This window comes from Pseudophryne corroboree, chromosome 2, assembly GCF_028390025.1.
Source record: "Pseudophryne corroboree isolate aPseCor3 chromosome 2, aPseCor3.hap2, whole genome shotgun sequence".
Classification (NCBI taxonomy): Eukaryota; Metazoa; Chordata; class Amphibia; order Anura; family Myobatrachidae; genus Pseudophryne; species Pseudophryne corroboree.
Window position 1 is genome coordinate 796,872,775 of NC_086445.1, and position 20,333 is coordinate 796,893,107.

The following is a 20,333-nucleotide window of genomic DNA, read 5'->3' on the forward strand; positions in this document are numbered from 1 at the left end:
TCGAGAGCCTATCTGAATGCAAACCCCTCGCAGGACACATTTATGTGCCTCCCACACCGAAAGTTTAGATATATCGTCTAGGTCATTGTCGCCAATATAGGAGTCTATAGCCGCTCCTATTTGAGAGCGACATATCTCATCTTGTAAAAGTGTGTCGTTGAAACGCCATGACCATTGACGCCGTGGACTTGATGGAAGGCGTATCGTGAGATTAACAGGGGCATGATCGGACCATACAATCTGTCCTATAGAGGTGTCCGAAATTAGGTGTAGGTGTCGGTGGCTTAGAAACAAGTAGTCAATCCTAGAATATGTCTGATGGGGATGTGAAAAGAAAGAGTAGTCTACCTCTGAAGGGTGTGTCAGCCTCCACGTGTCGATCAGCTGGTGGTCAAGCAAAGCGCGTCTCACCCTCCTATACTCCTTCTCCGGTTTATGAGATACCTTTTTAGATGAGTCGTGGAGAGGGTCGAGAGTCCAGTTCAGGTCGCCTCCCATCACCACCACTCCCTCCATAAGAGGCTCGGCGAGTTCCAGAACCGAGGTCAGGAAGGAAGGCTGCTTAATATTGGGAGCATATACAGTCAAAAAGGAAAAGCGTTGATTATGGATATCACACTTTACCAGCAACCCCCTGCCCTCCACTAGTCTATGAGATGTGACATTTTGAACAGGCAAGTGACGAGCAAACAGAATAGCTACACCTAGTGTCTTACCAGAGGGATTATTAGTCATAAAGACATGGGGATAATAATGACATTTAAGTGACGGTACATGGCCAATCTTAAAATGAGTTTCCTGAATAAAGGCAACGTCCACTTTCTCATCTCTAAGCCATTTGAGAAGTTTGGACCTTTTCTCAGGAATATTTAAGCCCTTAACATTGAGGGAAGTAACATGTAAATCACCGTGACTCATTATAGCCTAAACCTAAACAGATTTATATCAGTCATCTCAACCATAGTAAAGGGAGAAGAAGAAAAAAGGACAGCAAGGAAAAAGAAGAAAGTCAAAACATAACCAAGAAAAATAAAAAAGAATGTAATATGGAAAACCACAGCACAAAGTGCTATGATACCAAACATAGCTAACCGTAGTGGTAGTAAAAAGGTTGCTGCAATAGGGACAGGAGCGGGGTCTTGCCAGCTCCCAGCCCGAAGAGACAGGGGATGCAGCATGTAGGGGGTCCTACGGGGGGCCACTGAAGGCGACCGCCCACGAGTCTAGAAATCTATTCAGTACTCAAAAAATTACTAAGGAATGAAGAAAGTATTAGCATCGTTAGCAAAAATGCAGTCTAGACATAATCGAAACGCAAGCTAACAAAAACATAACAATCATTTAGAAAAACCATTACAGAACCGATTGTATATATCAGTAACACATTGCGGCACAAAGGAGCAAAAGAAACCAATTATGCGGCTGCAATGACAAAAACTTTTATGCCTCAAAAGAACAAGACAACACCGTCATGGAGGCTCAGAAGATTGTGCGCTCACAGTCCCAGTTCCCCGCGGCCGCGGGGATCGCACTTGTTGCCACCTGTCATCTGGAGGAGTCACCTCTGGTATTTCAGGTTGGTGGTGAAAAGAGTCCCAATCAGGTAACAATATTGGCTGCAAACCCAAAGTCAAGAGGAAGGCTGGTAACTCTGAAGGTCTGGAGAGGATGACCGATCTGCCATTGTGGGTGACCTGGAGAGAGAAAGGGAAGCCCCATCTATATTTCACCTCTTGTTTCCGAAGGGAATCGGTAAGAGGCTTTAAGGCACGGCGTTGTTGCAATGTCGACCATGCGAGATCCGGAAATAATTGAATCTTTTCCCCCTGGAAATCGATATCATTCAGTTGACGGGCTTTTCTCATTATCTCCTCCTTTTGGGCATAATAGTGGAGCCTGCAGATCACATCCCGTGGTTTGTCTGATGGTATACCGCGAGGACGGAGGGCTCGATGTGCCCTATCAAACATGATTGTCTCATTCGAATCCAGATCAATAAGCTCTCCAAATATTGAGGTAAGGGCAGACGTCAGATCAGCCTGTTGGACACTCTCAGGGAGGCCTCTGACCCTAATATTGTTCCGCCTCCCGCGGTTATCCATATCTTCGATACGTGACCTGAGAAAGGCAATATCATTCCTCTGATGGGTAAGCACCTCTTGAAATTTAGTTAGAGTGTCCAAGCCAGATGTCTCGCGGCGTTCCAATATATCCACCCGGGCCGCGACTTGAGATATGTCCTGTTGTAGAGTTGCCACCTCCTGTTTAATAGTAGAGCGTAAGCGTGTCTCTAACGCGGAGAGGTCTTGTTTGGTAGGAAGCGACTTGACGTGAGACAGAATTTCACTAATTTCTGCAGATGAGGAGGAAGTCCATGGGGAATGTGCGTCTTTGGAGACCGACATGTCGCCCTTCGGTATATGAAGAATCGAGGAATCCGCTGTCGCTGGGGTGGAAGTATGGCCCGCGGTTGGTGGAGTGAGAAACTGACGCAGGTCCGATGAGTGACGCGTCGCGTATTTTGGAGTTTCGTCTGGCTTGGTTTTGGCCTTTTGTTTCCTCGTGCCTCTCACCATGAGATCGGTCTGTAAGAAGGTTGGTGCAGTATTATACTTTCACATATCCCCGGCAATATAACAAAGCGCGGGCCATCGCCATGCAGTAGTCCCCCACGTGGCTTTAAGGCGACATCAATCGAGCAGACACATCTTCCAAGGAGTGTCTAGGGGTCTTCCCATAGTTGCAGGGGAATCTGCGGTCAGGTTTAGAAATTTACTGTAAATAATAAGTATGGTATATGTGTCGGTAGGGGTTAGGAATGTCATTGACGTATGTAGATTATGGATAGCGACAGGAGCTGATCGTAACCGTGCGGTATCAGGGCTTAGTCCTGCCGATTCGTAGGTATGAGGTATGAGGCACGAGGCACCTGTGAGCCGTCGGGCACCGCACTATCTCAAGTGTGCACTTCGTTCCTGGGGGCCGACCAGATGTGGAAGCAGCAGGGTCTAACGACTGTGTGGCAGCCCCAAGGGGGGCAGGGACCCAATATTAGCGGAGGAGCAGTGCACTATAGCATGCAGTATCAGGCCTGTACTTCCTTTTTTCAGTGGGGAAGAGTGAGTAAAGGAGCCCCTTTCTCTGTGTTGCCTGTGTGCACTGTGTCTTGGAATCCAAAATGGCCGCCGCTGCTGTGACCGGCTGAAGGGTGCAGGTCTGTGTATGGAGTCTGCGGGCTTTTGGCAGATTTCCCCTTTATTGTGGTGTACCTGAGGGTCTGTGGCAAGTCCCCAGGTGGTCAGGGGGCTCAAGGAGTGTCCGTGGAGCGCCGTCTGGGTCCCGTTGCGGCCGTGCGCCAGTCCGGAGCTTCCCGCCGGGCCGTCGTCAAACTCAAGGCCCGGCTTCAGTGGCTGATGTAGGCAGCGGCGCCGGAGCGGCCCGCGGTGTCCCGCAGCGTCCCGGGGTCTCACAGCTAAGCACTCCCTGGCATCAGTACCCCACTCAGGGGTGATCCAGTCCGGTTCTGGCTGCAGCAAAGTGGGTTTATAAGCTGTATTCCCTGGAGCCCTGCTGTAGCACGTCTGCTCAGGGATACAGCCAAGCCACGCCCCCGATAAACACAATTATATAACTACAATGAACACTTTATCAACTCAGCTTTGGTTTTCAGCAGGTAGGATATAAGTAATTGATACAAAAACCTGGCTCCTTGCATACGTTTGTTTTTACAGGGAGACTGAACCCAGTGTTCCCGGAGACCTGGCTTCCTTGCACTGGTATAGCTGCTGGAGTCTCTGAGGGAAGGAGGGTGTGGTCCTACAGCTAAACGGCGGGAAGTCTGCAGTGGATAGGCACCCAAAGCTGGGGGCGGGGCTACAGGCTGGCGCTCCCTCCCCTATGCTGGTGTTTTAACCACCGTTACTGGGGGCCCTTAATAAATATTCTTATGCCCCCATATGCCCTGATGGTCTAGTGGAGTCCCTGGTCGGGGCCGAGCTGCCCGACGGCGGATACGGCCGCCGAGCGACCCGGCGGCGGGGGGGCAGTGAAGTTTCTTCACTCCCCCCGTCACACGGCTCCATAGAACTGCAGGCAAATATGGACGAGATCGTCCATATTGGCCTGCATGCACAGCCGACGGGGGACCAGCGATGAACGAGCGCGGGACCGCGCATCGTTCATCGCTGGAGCCTCCACACTGAAAGATATGAACGAGTTCTCGTTCATTTATGAACGAGATCGTTCATATCTTTCAAAAAATCGGCCAGTGTGTAGGGCCTATTACAGACATCCAGCAGTGACAGGCTCACTTGAAAAGTAGAAAAAAAGAAAAGAAAAAAGGCTTTGGGGCTGCAAGATCAGCCCACTGCAAAAGGGTGCATCCAACTTCCTGCTGCACCATACAAAAAACTAACCTACCTGGGCAGGGGTTATAGGGAGATGGACCGAGGAATCCTGGGATACCTGAAAGACTTAACTGCATGGTGCCCAAGAGCTGATCCTACCACCTATAACACCAATGTTATCTCTGTGGAGCCCTGTGAAGAAAAAATGGTTGCATTGTTTTCAGCTCTGAAAACCTTGCAGCATATGCAAAAAAACCTTACCGGTGGTCTCCCCTCCATCTTTGTGCTGGGGAGCGGGCTGCTGAGAGATGTAGTTCTCCCAGCTGCTGCCTGGAGGGAGCCTGGTGGAGGGGGGGGAAGAATCACACATACTGAGGAAGGGTACGGGGGTCACACACAGTAATGCACACACATATTACTACACTCACCCCTGCTGCAGGAGTCTGGATCCTGGTGCTGGAGGAGAAGACATCACTCTGGAGGTGAGTAATTACTGACTAATTAAGCTAATTGGAAACTTCCAATTGCTTATTTAGTCCTCAGGAGGGGGTGCAGCTGGGTTGCCAGAGCAAGTCCGGCAATATTTGCTAAAAATTTAGGAAAAAATACGATTTTAAACCTACCGGTAAATCTTTTTCTCCTAGTCCGTAGAGGATGCTGGGGACTCCGTAAGGACCATGGGGTATAGACGTGCTCCGCAGGAGATATGGGCAATCTAAAGACTTTAGAATGGGTGTGCATTGGCTCCTCCCTCTATGCCCCTCCTCCAGACCTCAGTTAGAGAAACTGTGCCCAGAGGAGACGGACAGTACGAAGAAAGGATTTTTGTTAATCTAAGGGCAAGATTCATACCAGCCCACACCATCCACACCGTATAACCTGGAATATACGCAACCAGTTAACAGTATGAACAAAACAGCATCAGCCAAAGACTGATCTTAACTGTAACATAACCCTTATGTAAGCAACAACTATATACAAGCCTTGCAGAAATATGTCCGCACTGGGACGGGCGCCCAGCATCCTCTACGGACTAGGAGAAAAAGATTTACCGGTAGGTTTAAAATCTTATTTTCTCTTACGTCCTAGAGAATGCTGGGGACTCTGTAAAGGACCATGGGGATTATACCAAAGCTCCAAACCGGGCGGGAGAGTGCGGATGACTCTGCAGCACCGATTGAACAAACATAAGGTCCTCATCAGCCAGGGTATCAAACTTGTAGAATTTTGCAAAGGTGTTTGAACCCGACCAAGTAGATGCTCGGCAAAGCTGTAACGCCGAGACGCCTCGGGCAGCCGCCCAAGAAGAGCCCACCTTCCTAGTGGAATGGGCTTTCACCGAATTTGGTAACAGCAATCCAGCCGTAGAATGAGCCTGCTGAATCGTGTTACAGATCCATCGAGCAATAGTCTGCTTAGAAGGAGACCCAACCATGTTGGCCGCATACAGGACAAACAGTGCCTCTGTTTTCCTAATCTGAGCCGTCCTGGCTCCGTAAATTTTTAAGGCCCTGACTACATCCAGGGACTTGGAATCCTCCAAGTCTCCCGCAGCCACCGGCACCACAATAGGTTGGTTCATATGAAATGATGAAACCATCTTAGGCAAAAATTGAGGACGCGTCCTCAACTCTGCTCTATCCACATGGAAAATCAGATAGGGGCTTTTGTGAGACAAAGCCGCCAATTCGGACACCCGCCTTGCAGATGCCAAGGCCAACAACATGACCACCTTCCAAGTGAGAAATTTTAATTCAACTGTTTGAAGAGGCTCAAACCAGTGAGATTTTAGGAACTGTAACACCACGTTAAGGTCCCAAGGTGCCACTGGGGGCACAAAAGGAGGCTGGATGTGCAGCACTCCCTTTACAAAAGTCTGGACTTCTGGGAGAGAAGCCAGTTCCTTCTGAAAGAATATAGATAGGGCCGAAATCTGTACCTTAATGGAGCCTAACTTCAGGCCCATATCCACTCCTGCCTGTAGAAAGTGGAGAAAACGGCCCAAGTGGAAATCTTCCGTAGGAGCATTCTTGGCTTCACACCAAGATACATACTTCCTCCAGATACGGTGATAATGTTTCGCCATCACCTCCTTCCTAGCCTTTATCAGAATAGGGATGACTTCCTCCGGAATACCTTTCCCAGCTAGGATTCGGTGTTCAACCGCCATGCCGTCAAACGTAACCGCGGTAAGTCTTGGAATACGCAGGGCCCCTGCTGCAACAGGTCCTCCCTGAGAGGAAGAGGCCATGGATCTTCTGTGAGCATCTCCTGAAGATCTGAATACCAGGCCCTTCGAGGCCAATCTGGAACAATGAGTATTGTTCAAACTCTTTTTCGTGTTATGATTCTCAATATTTTTGAGATGAGAGGAAGAGGAGGGAACACATAGACCGACTGAAACACCCACTGTGTCACCAGGGCGTCTAACGCTACTGCCTGAGGGTCCTTTGACCTGGCACAATACCTCCGAATCTTCTTGTTGAGGCGTGACGCCATCATGTCTATTTGAGGAAGTCCCCAAAGACTTGTTATCTCTGCAAAAACTTCTTGATGAAGTCATCACTCTCCTGGATGGAGATTGTGTCTGCTGAGGAAATCTGCTTCCCAGTTGTCCACTCCCGGAATGAAGACTGCTGACAGAGCGCTTACGTGATTTTCTGCCCAGCGAAGAATCCTGGTGGCTTCTGCCATTGCCACTCTGCTCCTTGTCCCACCTTGGCGGATTACATGAGCCACGGCTGTGACGTTGTCTGATTGAATCAGAACCGGTAGGTCGCGAAGAAGATTCTCCGCTTGTCATAGGCTGTTGTATATGGCCCTTAATTCTAGAATGTTGATGTGTAGACAAGCCTCCTGGCTCGACCATAGTCCCTGAAAATTTCCTCCTTGTGTGACTGCTCCCCATCCTCGGAGGCTCGCGTCCGTGGTCACCAGAACCCAGTCCTGAATACCGAACCTGCCACCCTCTAGAAGGTGAGCACTCTGCAGCCACCACAGAAGAGACACCCTGGCCCTGGGGGACAGGCTTATTTTCTGATGAATTTGAAGATGGGACCCTGACCACTTGTCCAGAAGGTCCCACTGAAACGTCCTAGCATGAAACCTGCCGAAGGGGATCGCCTCATAGGTTGCCACCATTTTTCCCATTACTCGAGTGCATTGATGAACTGACACTCTGTTCGGTTTTAACAGGTCCCTGACCATGTTCTGGAGTTCCTGGGCTTTTTCCATCGGGAGAAAAACCCTCTTTTGTTCTGTGTCCAGAATCATGCCTAAGAACGATAGCCGAGTCGTTGGAACCAACTGTGACTTTGGTAGATTTAGAATCCAGCCATGCTGCTGGAGCACTCTCAGGGAGAGCGACACGCTTTTCAGCAACTGATCTCTCGATCTCGCTTTTATCAGGAGATCGTCCAAGTATGGGATAATTGTGACTCCCTGCCTGCGCAGGAGCACCATCATTTCCGCCATTACCTTGGTGAAAATCCTTGGGGCCGTGGAAAGCCCAAACGGCAACGTCTGAAACTGGTAATGACAGCCCTGTACAGCGAATCTCAGGTACGCCTGATGAGGGGGATATATGGGGACATGAAGGTATGCATCCTTTATGTCCAGTGACACCATAAAATCCCCCCCCTTCCAGGCTGGAGATAACTGCCCGGAGCAATTCCATCTTGAATTTGAACTTTTGCAAGTACAGGTTTAGGGATTTTAGATTTAGAATGGGTCTGACCGAGCCTTCCGGTTTCGGAACCACAAACAGGGTTGAATAGTACCCCTTCCCCTGTTGAACTAGGGGAACCTTGACAATCACTTGCTGTTGACACAGCTTTTGAATTGCAGCTAAAACTATCTCCCTTTCTGGGGGAGAAGCTGGTAAAGCCGATTTGAAAAATCGGCGCGGAGGCACCTCTTCGAATTCCAGCTTGTAGCCCTGGGATACAATTTCCATCGCCCAAGGATCCACGTCTGACTGAACCCAGACGTGGCTGAAGAGTCGAAGACGTGCCCCCACCGGCGCAGACTCCCTCAGTGGAGCCCCAGCGTCATGCGGTGGATTTAGTAGAAGCCGGGGAGGACTTCTGCTCCTGGGAACTAGCCGTGGCAGGCATTCTTTTCCCTTTACCCTTACCTCTGGCGAGGAAGGAAGAGCCCCGACCTCTTCTGGATTTATGTGACCGAAAGGACTGCATCTGATATCGTGGTGTTTTCTTTTGCTGTGGGGAAACATAAGGCAAAAAAGTGGATTTACCCGCGGTAGCTGTGGAAACAAGGTCCGCGAGACCATCCCCAAATAACACCTCACCCTTGTAAGGCAAAACTTCCATATGCCTCTTTGAGTCGGCATCACCCGTCCATTGGCGGGTCCACAGGGTTCGCCTAGCAGAAATCGCCATAGCATTGGCTCTTGAACCTAGTAGCCCAACGTCTCTCTGAGCGTCTCTCATATATAAGACTGCGTCTTTAATGTGACCTAAGGTCAATAAAATGGTATCCCTATCTAGGGTATCAATGTCAGCTGACATGGTATCTGTCCAAGCTGCTACCGCACTACAAACCCAAGCCGATGCTATTGCCGGTCTGAGCAAAGCACCCGTATGTGAATAAATTGATTTTAAGATAGTTTCCTGTCTGCGATCAGCAGGATCCTTGAGGGCCGCCGTGTCTGGAGACGGTAGCGCCACCTTCTTGGACAAGCGCGTTAAAGCCTTGTCCACCCTGGGCGAGGATTCCCACCGTACCCTGTCCTGTGCAGGGAAAGGATACGCCATAAGAATCCTCTTGGGAATCTGCAGTTTTTTGTCTGGAGTTTCCCAAGCTTTTTCAAATAACGCGTTCAGCTCATGAGATGGGGGAAAGGTTACCTCAGGTTTCTTTTCCTTAAACATGCATACCCTCGTGTCAGGGACAGAGGGGTCATCTGTGATATGTAAAACATCTTTTATTGCAATAATCATATAATTAATACTTTTGGCCACCCTTGGGTGTAACCTTGCATCATCGTAGTCGACACTGGAGTCAGAATCCGTGTCGGTATCAGTGTCTGCTACTTGGGACAATGGACGTTTTTGAGACCCTGAAGGGCCCTGTGACACAGTCAAAGCCATTGCTTGACTCCCTGTTTTATCCCTGGACTCTGCTTTGTCCAATCTCTTATGTAATAAAGCCACATTTGCATTTAAAACATTCCACATATCTAACCAATCAGGTGTCTGCGTTGCCGACGGAGACACCACAATCATCTGCTCCACCTCCTCCTTAGATGAGCTATCCGCTTCAGACATGCCGACACACACGTACCGACACTCCCACACTCAGGGATATATCTATATGGAGACAGTCCCCCAATAAGGCCCTTTGGAGAGACAGAGAGAGAGTATGCCAGCACACACCCATCGCCACCGGGCACTGGAATAAAATCCTAGTTAGTACAGCGCTTTTATACAAATATATAAATACACTCACTGCGCCAATGAAATGTGCCCCCCCCCCCCTCTTTTTTGCCCTCTGTAACCTTGTTCAGCAGGGTAGAGTCCGGGGAGCCAGCTTCTCTGCAGTGTGCTGTGGAGAAAATGGCGCTGGTTAGTGCTGGAGGACCAAGCCCCGCCCCCTCACCGGTGGGCTTCGGGACCGCTCAAATTATTTATACTGGCGGGGTTTATTAATATACTGCCTCCGCAGTATCTACTTTATATGCCAGTGTCCCTAGAGGTTTTTATTGCTGCCCAGGGCGCCCCCCCTGCGCCCTGCACCCTTACAGTGCCCGCTGTGTGTGTCTGTGTGGGAGCAATGGCGCACAGCGTTACCGCTGCGCGTTACCTCAGTGAAGATCTGAAGTCTTCTGCCGCCTGTGAAGTCTTCTTTTCTTCTTAATACTCACCCGGCTTCTATCTTCCGGCTCTGTGAGGAGGACGGCGGCGCGGCTCCGGGATGAACGGCGAGGGTGAGACCTGCATTCTGACCCTCTGGAGCTAATGGTGTCCAGTAGCCTAAGAAGCAGAGCCTATCATTCAAGTAGGTCTGCTTCTCTCCCCTCAGTCCCACGATGCAGGGAGCCTGTTGCCAGCAGTGCTCCCTGAAAATAAAAAATCTAACAAAAAGAATTTTTCAGAGAAACTCAGGAGAGCTCACCTGCAGTGCACCCAGTCTCCTCTGGGCACAGGATCTAACTGAGGTCTGGAGGAGGGGCATAGAGGGAGGAGCCAGTGCACACCCATTCTAAAGTCTTTAGAGAGCCCATGTCTCCTGCGGAGCCCGTCTATACCCCCATGGTCCTTACGGAGTCCCCAGCATCCTCTAGGACGTAAGAGAAATAAGTCTTGTTACGGAGGTACATGAAAAAGATGCAGTGATTCCAATAGAAATAACAGCATCTCATTTACCGTTCTCTAATTGAATAGCAAAACCTTGCGCAGCAGGGAATTTTTACATTTCCCGCCTCAACTGAATTACTCCCACAATGTCCCATAGCCACACACATTGTCTCTATAGCCTGTCCCCATAGCTGCACACACTCTGGTTACATAGCCTGCCCCAATAGCCACACACACTGTCTCTATAGCCTGTCCCCACAGCCACATAGCCTGCCCCCATAGCCACACACACTGTCTCTATAGCCTGTCCCCCCAGCCACACACACTCTGGCCACATAGCCTGCCCCCAAAGCCAACCACACTGGCCCCATAGCCTGCCCCCATAGTCACACACACTCATAGCTTGCTCCCCAGGCCACAAACACTGCCTCCGTAGCCTAGCCCCATAGCCACACACACTGTGTGGCTCCTATGACCACATACAATGTCCCACAGCCTCACCAATAGCCACACACTGCTCCATAGCCTCCCCCATAATCACACACATTGGACTCGTAGCCTGTCCTCATAGCCACACTCACTGTCCCATAGCTTGCCCCCATAGTCACACACACTGGCTCCATAGCCTGCCCCATAGCTACACACACTGGCCCCATAGCCTGCCCTCATAGCCGCGCTATACACACTCTGGCCTCGTAGCCTACCCCCATAGCCACACACATTGTCCCATAGCATGGCCCCATAGCCACACACACTCTGGCCTCATAGTCATCCCTGTTAGTCACACACATTGCCTCATAGTTTGCCTCCATAGCCACACGCACTGCCTCTGCTTTCATAGCCATACATACTGCCCTATAGACGCACACAATGTCCCCCCAGCCTAGCCCCATAGCCTGTCCTTACAGCCACATACACACACTACCCCTATAGCTTGCCCTGATAGTCACACATACTATGGGAGTAATTCAGATCTGAACGGCGGGCAGCGTTTTTTTGCTGCCCTGCAATCAGATAGTCGCTGCTTACAGGGGAAGGGAGAATTCGCTGTGCAAGTGTGCATTCGGATGTGTAGCAGAGCTGCACAAACTGATTTTGTGCAGTCTCTGCTCAGCCCAGAACTTACTCTTCAGCTGAGATTGTATCCTCCTGATCGGGGCCGGAGCTGACGTCAGACACCCTGCCTGAAAATGCCTGATCCGGCCTCGTTTTTCCGGACACTCCTGTAAAATGGTCAGTTGCCACCCACATGGCCTCTTCCTGTCAATCACCTTGCGAACGCCCATATGTTCGGATTTTTCGCACCATCCCATCGCAGGGCGGTGATCCCCGTAGTAGCAGCCCATCCCACCTGCGATTGCGGTGCATACGCATGCACAGTTCAGATCTGATTGCACGCTGTGCGAAAACGCACAGCAGCGATCAGGTCTGAATTACCCCACAGCCTGCCTTGATAGGTACACACACTCTGGCCCCATTGCCTGCTCTCACAGCCACACACACTGCCTCATGGCTTTACGCCATAGCCACACACACTGCCTCTATAGCCTGCCCGCATAGCCACACATACTGCCCCCATAGCCTAGCCCCATAGCCGCACACACTCTGGTCCCATAGCCTGTCCCCATAGCCACACACTGTATGGCTCCCACAGTCACACAGATAGGCCCCATAGCCTGCCCCTATAGCCACAAACACTGTCCCATAGCCTATCACAGTAGCCATGCATGTTGGCCCCATAGACTCCAAAAAACGCCACACTCAACTCATTCAAGGACCTTGGCTTATGTGCCACCTTTAGCTCCTCTGGGCCAGCTCTAAGCTTCCAGTCCACTGCCCTCTACTGTGTGGTGATTGGTGAGGTGAGCCGGGAGAAGCCTGCTCGCAGCCACTGCCTTTTTGTGCTGGGAGTTGCAGAGAGAGGGCCAGTGATGCACTGACCTAGACGTCACCGGCACAGAGCCTCAGCCTGGTCCCAGCCAGACAGAAGCAGAGCAGATGAGGTTCAGATAGGGCTGCAGGGTTGCGCCCTTCAAGGCTACAGTGCTCCAGGTGACAGGCCAGTCAGACCGAGCCTTAAGCCGCCACCGAGAGCTGGCATAGTCACCATCAGTGTACTTTTTGCACCCACAATTAATAAGGCTACTGACATGCGTAGATGAGCCTCTTGCATCTGGTATACAGTTATGCAAACACACCCTTACTGTGCTCAACCTACATTAAACCTCCACTTCTCTCCTCATCCTGCCTCTCCAGCTGCAAGGAGGTGCAAGTGTCAAAATCTGCATATATGTGCAGCATGCTTTGTGTGAGCGTGTAATGCACATTTGCGGATAGTACTCTGCGCAAATAGCTGTAAGTTTAACTCAGCATCAGCTCTTGCATGTGCACATGCAAATATAGTATAATGTTTACTAAGAAACACATAGTGTACATACAGTAAGCATTACCTTTGCAACCTCCCAGTAATGTGTAGGCCACAATGATGGATGACAGTTTCCCCAGTGTATATCTCCATCTCTGTTCTTGTGATGAGATAGAATGATTTCTTTCCATTCTGCACACACAGGACAATTAGGCTGAAACTTAAAAGCAAAACAACACAATAGTCAGGTTGAAGGTAAGGTGAATAGAATTATGCAAGTGAATACCACCTTGTGCCACTGTATTATGTTTGTTTGTATATTTTTCATTGTAGGTAAACCATTTTGAAACTTAGGGGGTCATTCTGAGTTATTCGCTCGCAAGCCGTTTTTAGCTGCTTTGCACACGCTAAGCCTACGCCTACTGGGAGTGAATCTTAGCATAGTAAAATTGCGAACGAAAGATTCGCAATATTGCGAAAAGACATCTCTGTGCAGTTTCTGAGTAGCTCCAGACTTACTCGGCATCTGCGATCAGTTCAGAGCTTGTCGTTCCTGGTTTGACGTCACAAACACACCCAGCGTTCGCCCAGCCACTCCTCCGTTTCTCCAGCCACTCCCGCGTTTTTCCCAGAAACTGTAGCGTTTTTTCCCACACGCCCATAAAACGGCCTGTTTCCGCCCAGAAACACCCACTTCCTGTCAATCACACTACGATCGCCTGAACGAAGAAAAAGCCGTGAGTAAAATTCCTAACTTCATAGCAAATTTACTTGGCGCAGTCGCAGTGCAAACACTGCGCATGCGCACTAAGCGGAAAATCGCTGCGATGCGATGAAATTTACCGAGCGAACAACTCGGAATGACCCCCTTAAGCCAGGTGCATATACTGTAGTTAATGGGATGCTGTCATTATGTTGCTATTCGGAAATGTTGACAATAGTAATGTTGACACCACAATGCAAATCGTTATGTTGACATGTAAAATGCTGACATTCTCAGAAGGCCAACACATTGGGTTAGGCTGCAGGAGGGCAGGTTAGGTTTAGACACTAGGGGGAGGGATAGTGTTACTCACCACCGGCATAACCCCAGGATCAGCTGGAAGTTACCATCAGCTGACCACTACACCCAGAAGACACTGCTGGAGCCCTCGGACCACACAAGCTAAGTCACCACTGGACTACAGGAACGTTTTATTGACTTTCTACTCATGTCAACACTTAATCAGTGTTGACATAAATGTTGACGTGGACAAAGTCAACAAGGTGCATGTTGATATTATGAATGCCAACAAAGTATACTGAGTCCTAGTAAATTAGTTTCTATGAGTGGATAGGGTTACCAAACTAGCCACTCACTGACTGCAGGTATCACCATCTTAGCACCCTAAGTGTGTGAGTGAATAGCTGTCCCAACAGACTTCATCTGGAACCCTTTGCTTCCGGGTAATACATACAGTATGGCTGTAGTATTTTTTGGTTAATTATTCCTGACTAGTTAATTTGGATGAAGACTGCAGAGTGTCAGGCAGAGCGCTGCGCCAGGATGTAGCGCAGGACAGACAGCAGATGCATTAGTGGTAGCGCTAATCAGTCAGCTAAAGGGACAAAACAGATTCTTAGCAGACCTGCTACACACATAAGACTTTTACTTGGGGGGAGATGTATCAAACCTTCCCGAGACCTCCCAAGTTGTCAGGTAGTCCCCTGGGCACCCAGAAGAGTGATTGACACTTCTGCATCGCACCCACTTCCTAGAAAAGTTGGCAGGATGGGGAGATTAATGCTGGGAATTGCAGGTCTGTGTGGTGGCAGGGCCAATAGGACATATTTCTATGATAATCATATTATTTTGGCCCCACCCCCATCAGCTGCCACCTGCATCTCCTCTGTGGGCTTCTCCCGGAGAGAAGATTAAAATAGTCAAGTGAACGGCAAGTATGCACAGACTACACGCATGTGTTCATACAGTTTTACACAACATGCTGGTAGAAAGAAAGACCAGCTGTCCATACTCGCAGCAGTCTTTTCCGCAGGGCTCAGAGTCAGGGCGGGCTGCATCATGGGTGTTTGAGCCACATGGCACGCCCAATGTTGAGATGCATTGCTGTTGCTGTGGCCGGGGAATGTCCGTCACAAGTCAACAGGGTCTTCTGGATTTCTCCTCAGGGCTTGCTCAGTCACTCTAAGACAGGCAGGCTGGTGAGGCTGCAGCGCATGGGTGTTTTTGGGTCGGGCGAGCGTGTGTAGTACCACATGCCACACGCAACTTGAGATGACTCCTCCTCCCTCTCCAACAGCCGCTCCCAGAATGCCATGCACAATGACATCATTCCCCATCAATACAAAATATAAATGTCCCACATAATTTAACCCATTTAAATAATCTGAAAGATTACATGCTTTTATTAGACAAATTATACTATTTAAACCCCTCCAAGTGCATTATTATCCATTGGGAACAGTGTACCAGAGGTCATATACTGTGTTCCAACATTTTTACCTTGAAATTAAGATTTTCTCTGCCTTTTCTCCTGCTCAGAGGGACACACACACACACACACACACACACACACACACACACACACACATATATATTTAAACGCATTGTCGCTGCCCACCGGGGAGTGTATTTTCGCTTTGCAGAAGTGCGAACGTCTGTGCAGCAGAGCGCCTGCAAAAACATTTCGAGCAGAACAAGACCAGCCCTGGACTTACTCTTCATTGCGTCGATTCTAACGTTGGTGGGACAGCTTTTGATGTCACACACTCACCCAGCATTCGCCCAGCCACGCCTGCGTTTTCCCTGGCTCGCCTGCGTTTTTCCAAACACTCCCAGGAAACGGTCAGTTGACACCCAGAAACGCCCCCTTCCTGTCAATCTTCTTGCGTTGTGCCGTGCGACTGAAAGCTTCACTAGAACCTGTGTAAAACCACAAAGGACTTTGGGGGTAATTCCAAGTTGATCGCAGCAGGATTTGTTTTAGTAGTTGGGCAAAACCATGTGCACTGCAGGGGAGGCAGATATAACATGTGCAGATAGAGTTAGATTTGGGTGGGTTATTTTATTTCTGTGCAGGGTAAATACTGGCTGCTTTATTTTTTACACTGCAAATTAGATTGCAGATTGAACACACCTCACCCAAATCTAACTCTCTCTGCACGTTATATCTGCCTCCCCTGCAGTGCACATGGGGGGTAATTCCCAGTTGATCGCAGCAGGATTTTTTTTAGTAGTTGGGCAAAACCATGTGCACTGCAGGGGAGGCAGATATAACACGTGCAGATAGAGTTAGATTTGGGTGGGTTATTTTATTTCTGTGCAGGGTAAATACTGGCTGCTTTATTTTTTACACTGCAAATTAGATTGCAGATTGAACACACCACACCCAAATCTAACTCTCTCTGCACATGTTATATCTGCCTCCCCTGCAGTGCACATGGTTTTGGCCAACTGCTAAAAAAAATCCTGCTGCAATCAACTTGGAATTGCCCCCTTTGTACCTGTACGTCGCGCGTGCGCATTGCGGCCCATACGCATGCACTGAAATGCCGATTTTTAGCCTGATAGCTGCGCTGCAAACAATGGCAGCTAGCGATCAACTCGGAATGACCCCTCTTTTACGTTGGGATAGTACACTCTTTAATGTAACTATAGCGCTAGCTGAAGCCATATTCCAGGGCTATAGCCAGCACTTGCCATAGTACAGGTATCTTAGCTTAGTTGTGGCACTACTGGGACTTCCATTTGACATTACCCCAGGCTCCAATGCTGCTGCTCACTGATCCCCTTCTATGATCTCTGTCTTGGGAAATCGAAGTGTAGCAGCCTGAATACCAATGACCCATTATCTAATCCTGGCTACTGCAGGGTTTAAGTACACCTGCCAAGAGATTTATGGTGTCTATTTATAATTAATCACATATTCAATGAGATCTGGGTGCTATATTCAAGTCAGAATTGCAATGCAATATGCGATCATATCAGCGCTATGCATTACAGAATACCCGCAGGTACAGGAGCTTCCAACAGAGGCGAATACCTGTGATGTGCTCAGTGTGCTGCGCAGTCCTGCTGACCACACATGTGCGGTGCCCATTTCCGTGGCGGGTTCCGGCGGAACCCTCTGACGACTAAATCTGCAATCTGTAGCCCATTGGTTACAACAGGCAAACGCCATCTTCAGATGAGGTTAGCCTCGGGGGCCAATCTGTGAAATGCATTGAATTTTGGAGTTTGGTAAATCTGGCAGCATCCCATCCCCAATAGAAACTTTTGAGGGCTGTGGTTGTTTCCGGGAATGGAGGGATTCAAGCGGGTATCAGAAATAACTGCTGCGATCTCGGTCATACATTCGGGGGATACTAAATATTAGAAGTTGCTCCCTGAAAAGGGGTGGTTTGGGGGGAAAAAACACATATATCCTATATAATTAGTGTTCATTCTAGCACCCTGCACCTTTCAAATTCCATGCAGTTCTCCTTTCCTGCCTGGGGTGTCGCTCTCTGCTCTGGTGCTTCTCAGAACACTCTGGTCTGTATCTCAGCAATGAAATACAGACCAGAGTGTGCTAAGAAGCACCAGAGGAGAGAGCGACACCCCAGGCAGGAAAGAGGAAATGCACATGTTTTGAAAGGTGCAGGGTGCTAGAATGAACACTATATAATAAATGGCTAATACTGCTCCTCACCTCTATGGGTGGAATTAAAGTGTTTTGCGCACTGGCAGCCACTTGAATTGCTCCATTTGGCCACACACAGCCTCCGGCACTGTCATCACTGTTAAGTTGTTCCGCCATTCTAACAGACTGGTAACTAGTTTAATGATAAATGGGCCCCTATATGAGAGGTTATTGAACCATCTAATCCTGCATTAAGGAATAAAAAGTTTTCACCAGGGATGTGCAGTCAGGGGAGGCAGAACCTTCACTGTCGTTAATGATTAAAATAATGCAAAGAAGATACTTATGACAAATATTCTGTGTCATAAGTATTTTGTTTATTTTATTTTATACTAATAATATTAATACATTCAATTAGTTTGGGAGGCACCAATAGCAGTGCCTCCCGTTGACAATTGGACCGGGGATAAAGCTGTGGGCAGTAAAAGCCCATTAAAAAAAAGTGGAGAAAACGGCACCTATACAAGTGCCTCGTTGACGGGGACGTGCTTTCAGCCGCCCCTGTCAGAGAGGCAGATGTGATTGGACAGCAGATCCAATGCTGGAACCGCTGTCCAATCACCCATACGCAACTGAGGGAATTGGCGGCAGGACCCGGCGCATGGCAGAGAAACGTGCCCTGTGTTACTTATGTGGGAGCTGCCTGGCTGACAGTGTCCCGGGTCACATTACATTGATTCAGCTACCCTCTCATCCTCATTCCCCCTGACTCGCCTGGTGGTGGTGAGACCATGACAGCAGCTGCCCGGGCATCTCTCTCTGTTATCCCGCCACAGCTGGCCCCGGGGAGGGGGCAGAGCCAAGTATAGTTAATCCGTGGTGACCCCTGAGGTATTGGGACGCCCATAGCTGGGAGTGCGTGTGGCGGCCGGTGCTCTTCCCTCTCCTTCCTCCTCCCAGCCAGCAGCAGCATCACCGGCGCCTGCACTCTCCTGGACCAGGGGCTCTGCATAGGGCATGTCTGCCTAGTACCACCTAGGTAGACAGAGGGCAGCTGGGTTGGGTGTGAAGTAACTGGGTAGCTCACCCCCCAAATCCTCTACACCCACCCTGGTGACATAGGCTGCAGGGAAGTGCTATACAGGTATTACACTACGATAGATAGATAGATAGATAGATAGATAGATAGATAGATAGATAGATAGATAGATAGATAGATAGATAGACAGTGGGACCCTTACCTAGGATCTGGAGGTCGAGACCCAGGGACGCCTGATACTTCCCATGATTCATGTGCAATTGTCTACCTTTTGCAAGTAGACAACACCATCTGACTTTTACATTCTCCCTGTCATGTGTATCTGAATAAATGTCTTTGTACGTTTTACACTATGGAGCATTTTCTTTGATTCATATGGTTTTGGAGTGACGCCTCACAAGGATTCCATTTGAATGTGAAACTAATTGGCGAATACGGTGCTGTCCGCTCCATGAGGCTTTTATTGTCTGCGTATATGTAGACCACCTCTTTGGATACGAGTTATTAAAATCACATATTTGAAGTTTAAGGAAATTTATTGTATCACACTATGTTTGTGTATTTCTGTTTTTTGGAGGCAACGAGGAACATCAAGCAGTCACAATAGATATTCCTGGGATATTCAGTGGACTCATTTCCTCAATTAACTCATAAGTATTGTGTGCTTCTGTGTGGTGGTACTCCTTCCACTAACACAGTAGCAGCCGTGGGCGCAACTGTGATATTCTATTATTTTTTCTGTTTAATGATGAATTATTAATTCTCATCATTTTAACGATTACAGACAGCAATGTATCACAACGGATATTTTAGCTGCTAAGGCTAATAAAAAAGGAGGAAGATTTATTGTTTTTTTTTCCCTATTCACCCAAGTCTCCCTGCACATACTGTACATCTACCCAAGCTAGCTAGTGGTAGGTCTGCACACAATTCACCTGCTTCCATTTGGCTCTGCACTTGCATCTATTATTCCTCTGTCTTGCTGGGGCTGAGACACTGCCGACCATCTCTCTATGAAACTTCTGCGTCTCCGAGACAATGAACTTCAGCAGCCGGTCCTGCAGCATACACAGGCACTGGCCGGCTTTCATCCAGTTCTTGTACTCATTGTTGTTCAACCTTCTCATTAAGCCCGCAAGCGCCATGTCCAGTGTGATTCGCAATATACATACACATATACAGAAAGGCAGAAGCGGAGTTGAAACTGTAACAGCGGAGTGATTCCGGGGTAATGCTGAGGTGACTCCTCCCAAGGCTGTAGACGAGACGGAGTCTGACATGCAATGTACTCAGTGTGCACTATGCATAGCTCACGTCACGTTCCCAGGATGACACTGCTCTGTAGTGTAGCAAATGTGTGTACAAATGATTTCTGATTGATGCAAAAATGATATCACTATTCTGCTGTACAAGATGTAATTATTATGTAGATATACAGTGGCGTGTTTTAAAATTGGTTTTGCAGACGTGTTTCTTCTATGGAAATATTTTATATTATTTCTATTTTGTATATTATAATATTTATATATTATAATCAGCACTATAATAATGGTTTGCCCCCAATGTCTGCTGCTCCTTAGCTATTTATAGAGGCTGAATAGGCACAATTTACTAAACTCCAAAAATCTTAGCCCCAATAATACC

At 48.7% G+C, this 20,333-nt stretch overlaps 1 protein-coding gene across 1 annotated transcript in view; it reads right to left on the reverse strand.

Annotated features, from left to right (window-relative positions):
- Window positions 1–20,006, reverse strand: part of C2HXorf38 (chromosome 2 CXorf38 homolog) — a 47,558-nt gene extending 27,552 nt beyond the window's left edge. The window contains exons 1-2 of the mRNA XM_063957339.1: window positions 19,625–20,006; window positions 13,114–13,248 (exon numbers count right to left, since the gene is read on the reverse strand). Of these exons, the coding sequence (XP_063813409.1) occupies window positions 13,114–13,248; window positions 19,625–19,969 (480 nt within the window). The 5' untranslated portion in view covers window positions 19,970–20,006. The remainder of the gene's footprint in view (window positions 1–13,113; window positions 13,249–19,624) is intronic.
- Window positions 20,007–20,333: the final 327 nt, after the last annotated feature.